Source organism: Dromaius novaehollandiae, chromosome 1 (assembly GCF_036370855.1).
Source record: "Dromaius novaehollandiae isolate bDroNov1 chromosome 1, bDroNov1.hap1, whole genome shotgun sequence".
NCBI lineage: Eukaryota > Metazoa > Chordata > Aves > Casuariiformes > Dromaiidae > Dromaius > Dromaius novaehollandiae.
The window spans coordinates 173677147-173685544 of NC_088098.1; the positions used below are offsets into that span (position 1 = coordinate 173677147).

Sequence of the window (8398 nt, forward strand, 5' to 3'; positions counted from 1 at the left end):
TAAATAAGAGATTTTCCTGAATTTTTTATTAGCTTCATGATAGCGCCTAGCTGTAAGTTGGGCTCTAAAGGGATGGAATATTGTTCAAAATAAGTGCAGTTTCTCTGAAAGTGCTCTAGCTGACTGTCTCGATAAAAATGAACTTAATACAGAAGAGTCCTCTACTTTTTCCAGATTATACACAGTCTCTATAATGCCTTCTGTGGCTTCTGCAGAGAGGACTCTGGAGGCATTGGATTGGAATTTTTTCTCCAAGTCCTTTTTTCTCAGAGGTTTCCTCCAGTGCCCGTAGAATGTATCGCAGCGGTCGCTGAATGTGTAGCCATCCTGAAGCGTAACACTCACTTCACAGTAAAGATTCTCAAAGCTGGGCCTGTTATCAGAAGGATGCTCTAGGTGTGTTTTGCAGAGAAGTTCCTGTAAGGCTGCTCTATGAATGTTCTCACTGGCAAAGGACTGAACCGACATGCTGCCATCCAGCAAGGCAGAGCATGCAACAAACTGGAAGGAGTGTCGAGCTTCGTGTTCTGAATTAGGGGTCGGTCTGTTCACGTATCTGACCTCTGGGACCTTGACGATGACTTTCTCAATTTTGTCAAGAGGGAGCAAGTTGTTGTTGTGCTCTACGAGCTTCCTCCTAACAGAAGATGCTGCATCAGCCACCCAGTGTGTTCCAAGGTGAGCAGGAAAGCGTTTGATGGCAACATCTTGTTGGTCCAGCAGCCAGGGATATGACTGCAAGGTTGGCAGGATCTGTGGGTTGTAATCTGTATAAAAGGCACCCATCCCTGACTCCATGTCCAAGATCTGTCCATTTCCTTGAACACCCAGTGATGCTAAGCAAGCTGCTTCTAGTCCATGTTTCGCTGCATTGCCAACGTGGAGGGGCTTCGTTTGGGTTGCTGCATTAGCCAGTGGGGCACCTGCATAGGAGGCAGCTATAGCCAAGGTGTTCTTGCATTTCAGCTGGTCAAGTGCTAGCAGTTTAGCACAGGCTGCTGCACTCCCCATTGTACCGACCACAGTTGGTGGGTGAAACCTGAGAAAACAAAATCTCCTTCATTACTGTATTTCATAAAGTCACATGAATTCACTGTATACACAAGCTCCAATTTCTTTTTGCTACTGTGGAAGTCGGGTTGGACCACAAATGAAACATTCCAAATTCAAGGGCTAGTACCCAAGGGCCTTCTTCCTAGTGGAAGAAGTTGCCCCTTTTCCCTAGGAACATGTTAAACTTAAGTAGCATCACTTAGAATAGGTCCTCCTCAGAAAACAACTGAGAAGTAGAACTGCCCATAGTTAAGGCATACTGAACAGAAATGGCAACATCCTGGTCCTCTATAAAGTATACGTACTGGGCAATGCAAGTTCTTTTACTCTGAACCAGTTTTGCAAAAGTGGTAGAAGAAAAACACAGAAAACAGTAAGAAGACTGAGTTCATCCTGCACTTCAGGGCTTTTCTTCTGAGCACACTCTGTCGTCTTAGGCTCTGCTTTGAGACCAGCTCAGCAACTGCTTGCAAATGAGACAGATCAGATGTATTCATGAGAGGCTGAGACCTGTGTTGTTAAACTTTGTCCCTTCTGCTGCTATTTTTCATTAATGATCATCAAAGCCTTCTTGCAGATGGATTGATGCTCTCAAAAAAGTCTATTAGCTAAGCAGTAAATAGCCATGAAAGCGTATTCATGTTTAAGATTTGCTTTGCTTAAACCTTTACTAAATTTCTGGACAAACAACATGGAAAATATGATCAACTGTGCCATTTGTGTTTTTACTGGCGTTTAATTAAGTATCTTAACCCTGAAAAAACTTGCACTCAGCTTACTATTTGAAGTGTTTTATGTACCTTTTTGGAATGTTCCTGGCTTCACTGGAAAAGCGTAGCAACCTGCCTTGCACTTCAATTCCCACGTTGAAAGCTAAGAGCAGATCGAGGCCAGAGATTTTCTTCTTCTGAGGAAAGGCCTCTGAGAGTGCAATCACAGCAGGAAGCACAGCCCCAGACGGGTGTGTGGCTGGATGCCATGTGTCATCAAAATCCATTGAGTGCACCTAATGTAAAGAGAAACTTTGATTTGTCATCAGAAATCAACTATTTGCCTTGGCAAGATCAGATTAGTCAAATGAAAATTCTGTAATTGCTATAAAAATATTGAAGGACTTGATTTTCCTTAGAAAGCAAAACTTTTTTAAAAAAGTCTTTCTTCTAAGCACTTTACTCCCAACATGGCTTGGTGAGAAGTAGAAATGCAATATAAATCTTGCATCAAAGGGGCATGTGATGCAAATGTTCATCAGGCTTTAGCCTGAATTTTCAGCAGTGCAGAACAGACCTGTTACTTGAGCAACCAGATTCACTGGGGTTGCTGGGAGCAGGAACAAGCTGTAGTCTTAAAACTGAAATGAGCTGCTTAGCCCTTAAGAGTGTCGGGAGAGGCCCCCGCTTCCCCATACCCAGAGTCCAACTGCTCTCGAAGTTTTCAGGAGTTCCCAGCATGGCATATTGCTGCTGTTTTGATAGCAGACTGCTCCCAGCAGTGTAGAAAAGTATTGTAATTGTTCAGAGTCTGCCAGAAAACCCCAAATATTCTAAGTAATTGCAAGTATCAGGAACAGCATTTTTAACAAAACCGTAATGCCTCAAAGCTAGAACTGACTTTCATGCCTATTCACATCTTGTTTCATAGATCTACAAGCAAAGAAGGTTGTAATGCACCCCAGCACTCAGATCTTGCCCTGTAATGCTGGGAATACACAATTCTGTCATCCTCAGGATCAGGCTGCTGAGGAGTTTGGTTCTGAACAGACAGAAGAAGAAGACCCAGTGCCCACCTTGAAAAATTTGATGCTAACTGTGAAGATACTCTACAGAGTGGGATGTGGAAAGTTGTGTCTAATACCCAGTAAGCTGTGTTACTTGAGTCTTCAATAAGCGCTTAGAATTGACCTGTGACCAAGATGTAAACCAAAATTATCATATATATGTTGGCAGCCAGATTTGAATATCACACCGATTGCTAGGAGCTGAGAGGTACTGTATCTCATTTCCAAAATAATTTTTTCTACATTGGAAATGAGGTGTCAAATTTGACCTCTGATCTTGTTGTCATACTAATTTAGACAGGCTTAATATATCATTTCCTTGGATGGTTGCCTTCCCCAGTTTTGCATAATTACCAAATTTGTCTACGCCACCTCTGACATATCCATTGATTTCAATTGGTTTCAGTCTAGATCTGAATTTAGACAGAATTCTGAGGAGTCAGTTATTGCTTTACTGATAAAGTATGTCTCCAAAATGCATAATTGGCTTTTTCAAACTGTATGACTGAAAATTAAATAGTTTTATGATATATTTGTGATAGTACATATGTATATGTATATGCGCATATGTCTGTATTTGTGTATTTTTCAGTAACTATACTTGGTTAGTTGGGGTGAAATCTGGATCCTGCTGAAATCAATGAGAGCTAGATTATCTCTTCATTGTGTAGCTGTAACAAGGTTGTAACAAACTGTAGAGCCTCGCACCTTGAAAACAGCCTCAAGTCCCAAATTAATGGTAAGGGATGCTGTTGACTTAGATCAGATATGTATTATCTCATGCTTTGAGCTTGGTCTCATTGGAAGAAGGTTGAGCTACACTAGGAGAACAGTCTAGGAAAATTTTGTGGTAGACCTCAGGAACAAGAATAAAGTAAAGTAAGATTTTAGGAACATTCTATTCTCTCTATAAGGAGGACGGAATCAATTGTTGTGATTTAAGAGCAAATAAAAGAGAGTCTCTTACGGCCACTCCATTCACAAAAGCTGCATACAGAGGAGGAAGTCGGAAATCCAAGTGGCCCCAGATGGTACTGGATATATCTGAGCTGTAGATCTGAAACAGATTGACATCAATTAATTCAAAATCCTGAACTGAAGGATAAATGTATACTGTATCTCTGATGTAACTGAGATCAGACCATACCCTTTTGGGACTCAGCTGCTCCTTTTCATAGGAAATGAAAATGTCAATATATTATTCTATCAGAAAGTATGAAAAGAAACTCTTTTTCTTGAGGACTTATGTCAAGGGCTCAAACAGATCACAGGGAGCAGACCAGCACCATGCGCTTGACTATTCAGTACTTTCACAACACCTCTAACCATTGGTGTCCCTTCTAAAAGCTCATCAGCAATTCCCTCAGGACTGTCATCATCCTATTTGGGAGGGTCTCCAGTTAAAGTTTCTGTTTCTTTCAGTTTTAGTAGACCCTGGGTAAATGATATACGGCCTCCTGATGCTGGCATCCCCACACTTTAAAGGGCACCTTTCCTTTCCTTTTGCTGTGCAGGCCTTTTCACCAATGAAGAGATCTTTATGAAAATCAATACAAGTGCATAAACTACCACAGTTTGGGAAGGGGGAGATCCCCGTACAAAGAGACTTCTTGGCACACAGTTCTGGAGCCTGAGTCCAACTAGCGAGGTATTACAGATAAAACAATGGGCTAAACTCCTTCACACTGATGCACTCTTGAGTTGGGAAGGCTTCTACTCAGGGTCAAGTATTCTCCTTGTTTAAGTAGAATGAGACTGGAAGAGAAACATGACCAGTGTACCTTGGACAATAATTATGTTTATGGACTGTAAATAACCCCAAATTAACTTTCCACATATTTAACAGTCCCTTATTTTGGAAAGCTTAGTGTTAAATAAAGTTTGCTTTGCTGATGCTTTTCATAAAATCTTGCAGGTGAAAGAGAGAAAGGAATTCTTAGTTAACTGTGTTCTCCTTTCAGTGGAGAGTCTTAGCATAGTTTGTTGCATAGACTTTTACCCATCCAGAGTTTAAGTAACTCAAGCAATGATGTTCCCCTCTCTCCAGGGGGTAGAGTACTCTCTCTCTCTCTCCTCCTCCATCATCAAAAGAATCTCACCATGAAAAAGTTCTCTCTAGTAGCCCAAATTTTCATTTGCTTATAGCTAAACCTGAGGGTATACTATGAATACCAAACATCTTACTTTGCTGTACTGTATCACTTTGTGGCAGATCTCAGTGCTGGTACCCAGAAGCCCAACTCCAAGGGTATCCAGAATCATTCGCTTGCTTCTCTGAATGACTTGGTCTGTCAGATGGTTTGCATTCAAACCATGAATCACACTGGCAAAATTTCCCGTAATTGTCTATGAGAGAGAAAAAAAAAATAGATATTTAGCCTTCCCTTCCATTAAAGAAAATTTTAAAAAAACACAGCCTATTTTTACCCCTTTTTTCATTTTTAGGCTTGGATTATTGCTTAGCATGCTGGCCATTGCTGTTGTCCTGTCCTTGCTTATATGAATTGCATCAGCAAATGAATTGCATCGGCAAAACCGATGTTTGAATTGTTCCCCTTTTTATTCCCAGAAATGCACAGCGTTACTTAAGTTTTGTTTTTACTTTCACTTGTCTCCTTCTCATCTGTTCTCTATTTCTGCTGCTTCCTTCCTGACTTGAGTCCTTAAGATGCAGATGATGTAACTTGGCAAGTTTTATACCAGAACAGGAGCAAAAACCCCCTGGCTTTCAACAGCACCTTTTTATTGCTATTGAAATCAGTGGGTATTTGGCACTTCAGGCCAATGCAGCCACTGTCACTCAGGGAGGCAAGATTTAATCTCTATGAGTAGCAGAATAACTATCCCAAGTCTTGTTGGGCTTGGAGCTCAGTGGGAGATGGGACTTGGCAGCTCTACCTCTTACCAGCAGCTCCTGGCTCACAGCTCCCACTGAATCCACACTCAGTTGGAGTTCTAGCTTTTCTCCAAGACAAGATCTCACCTCTCTGAAAAGCAGTGGTTCCTTGTTCCTGGCTCCTGCTGATCTGGGAATTATATTTCTCATTTTTTGCTTTCCCATTGAGCATTGACCCATTATGCAAACTCAGCAGGCTTCACCTTGACTGGAGCTGTTAGCTGCTATTAATGCTCCTATTAGAAACTAATCTAGAACTTCCTTCCTCTGATAGTTATAAACTTTCTCCTGTAGAGAGACATACACTGTTTACAAGTCTGCACAGACACTTGCTTTTCTGTGCTGGCATTGCCATAATAGCTCTTTCCTCCCTTTGGAAATTGTCTCTTCCATTTCTCCTCTTCTTTTGCCTTCCATTACTCCCCTGCATATATCCACAGAGTGATAATATTTCCTTTATTTTGCTAGGTTAAGTAAGCCAAGCTATTCCACTTTCTCTTTAGAACAGAGGTTCTTCATTCCCACTGACTACGTCAGTAGCTTTTCACTGCATTGTTTCAATTGGATTTATTTTTTCTGGCAATGGTGACTGAACTGTACCCATTATTTCAGATAAGTTCTCACTGAGGTTTGTAGCCAAGCATCAAAACAGTTTTGAGGAACACAAGGCATTTAAAGCAGGTGAACGACATATCCCATAGGGTGATGCACACCTACAGAAACATGTGCAATGAAGATACAAAAGCTTGTGCTGTAAGTACATCTTAAAGCGCAAAGAAACAACACAGTACCTTTGCCCACATCTTGGACGGATGGTGAGTGGTCCCAGAGAGAAGCAACGAATGACTGGCAACCAGGGAACAGTGAAATCAGTCTTTCACTATTTTTATACAGGTTTTTGTGGGGCGGGGGCATGTTAGGACTGATCTGTTGCTCATCTTGTCCTGCCCATTTCCTCCTCTGCCTGGAAATGTTCCTTTTTCAACATGTTCAACTTTCCTCTGACTAACTGCACTATAAACTGGTGAGACGTGTGATAGGACTTTGCAAGTCAAGTTCATGTGCCATGCATAAGCTGATAAGTGTGTTTAATAGCAGAGAGAAACCAGGACATTCATTCGAATGTCTTATGGACATGGAGAGAAGAGGTCATTGGGTGTGTCAGCCTGACCTTGGGGAACTACAGTACACCATGGATAGCTCTACCGTGGGGAGAGCAGTTAGCCCAGTATCAGACTACAGTATGACAAAGGCTGTTTTAAGTTAAATACCCTGTTATCATTTTTTTCTCTCACTATATCTGTCTCCTCCATAATACATGCAGGTCAGACAGGAAAACTGTGTGGCATTGGAATTTCTGACTGTATGTTGGTTTAAAGCAGCTGTTGGCATTTAATGGTGTTTTAACAGCATGAATCACTATAAGAGACCAGATAAGTGAGATTCCTTTCTACTACCAGATTTTCTGCATCTCAGGCAAGGATAGCTTCTCTGAGGAAGGAGGCACTTCTCCCATCACCAGCTTAGGGGTTTCACCTCTGTGGGAATCCAAGACTACAAGTTAAACTAAACCTGTGAGATACTGGACTTCAGTTGGTACTGAGTGAGAAATCCATCCTCAGCCCATTAAGAATGGAGCAGACCTCAGAGGTGCATGAACAGAGACCACGCAATAATTCTGAAGTGAAAATGTAATGTATGCATGTCTGAAGTTCTGGTACCTCCTGGATTCGGAATCAAAGTGTATAACCTTTCAAATTTACCTACATTGCACCTACACACTTGAGTGCTACCTCACATGCTATAGGACCCTCAGCCCTTTACTCAGTCTAGCCTCAAGTCATTTGATAAAGCCTCCTCTAACTCCTGAGTTCTTCCAGGTAGAGAGCTATAGGGGTCTACGGGTGCAATTTAGCATTAATTTGAGTTGGTCTAACTACCACTGAAAGGGACAGTCCTGTTCCATGCTCCATCCTCTCCCCACTCCCTGGCCACATAGGAGGTTCTCTTCCTCCTTCCACCAGCTTTGATGCTCAGCAGACCCCTTTCTGAGCTGATTCAGCCTCTCTGCAGCTCAGAGATTGTCAGCTGTCAGACAAAAATGAGTTTCATTGCCCCAGGGAAATGCAAAATTAAATCTAGCTGAGGGAGGAGGAAGGCTAGCAGTATTCTGTGCAAATCTGAGAGGGCACACATACGTGGAAAGAGATGGAAGGAAGCCAGCTGTTCCCCAGCAAGCTCTAACCCAGACATCTGCCTGCTTTGCCTCTACCTCAAGCCAGCTCTACTTATAGATCTCATCTTCAGGTGCCTAACCTGAGGCTGAAAATTGCACTGGGTAAGAATAGCTAAAATGACAAAAGCTGCAATGTGCCTGTCCATGGATGTCGCCAAATTGCCCAGGGCCCAAGATTCCTAAAACCCAGCCCTACAAACACATATATACTTTTGTACTGGCTAACGAGTATTGTGTGGAGCCTCAATTTAAAATCATGGTCCCATCTTTCTTCTAAATATGAGCAGCTATTCAGCACAGGTACTAATCCTTTTCTCAGTTCTCACTCACACTTCTCTATGAGTATACCACAGCCTTCTGCAATTTCCCCTTGCTCATACATACATAACCTACATCCACATAAAAGAACCCAGCAGCATTTCCTAGTTCCTGTCAG

General features: G+C 42.0%; 1 protein-coding gene across 1 annotated transcript; it reads right to left on the reverse strand.

Annotated features, from left to right (window-relative positions):
- Positions 1 to 6: 6 nt before the first annotated feature.
- Positions 7 to 6582, reverse strand: ACOD1 (aconitate decarboxylase 1). The gene is made up of 5 exons (XM_026120903.2): positions 6518 to 6582; positions 5015 to 5176; positions 3798 to 3887; positions 1854 to 2059; positions 7 to 1039 (listed from the first exon to the last, which is right to left on the reverse strand). The coding sequence occupies exons 1-5, from the start codon at positions 6527 to 6529 to the stop codon at positions 85 to 87; spliced, it is 1425 nt and encodes a 474-aa protein (XP_025976688.1). The 5' UTR covers positions 6530 to 6582; the 3' UTR covers positions 7 to 84.
- Positions 6583 to 8398: the final 1816 nt, after the last annotated feature.

What these genes read in the sequence shown, in the direction of transcription:
- ACOD1 (XM_026120903.2), bottom strand. An exon ending in CTTTTGTGAATGGAGTGGCC is followed by an intron (nt 2,060 to 3,797) that starts GTAAGAGACTCT and finishes TCTTTACATTAG; the next exon opens with GTGCACTCAATGGATTTTGA. An exon ending in GCCAGGAACATTCCAAAAAG is followed by an intron (nt 1,040 to 1,853) that starts GTACATAAAACA and finishes TTGTTTTCTCAG; the next exon opens with GTTTCACCCACCAACTGTGG.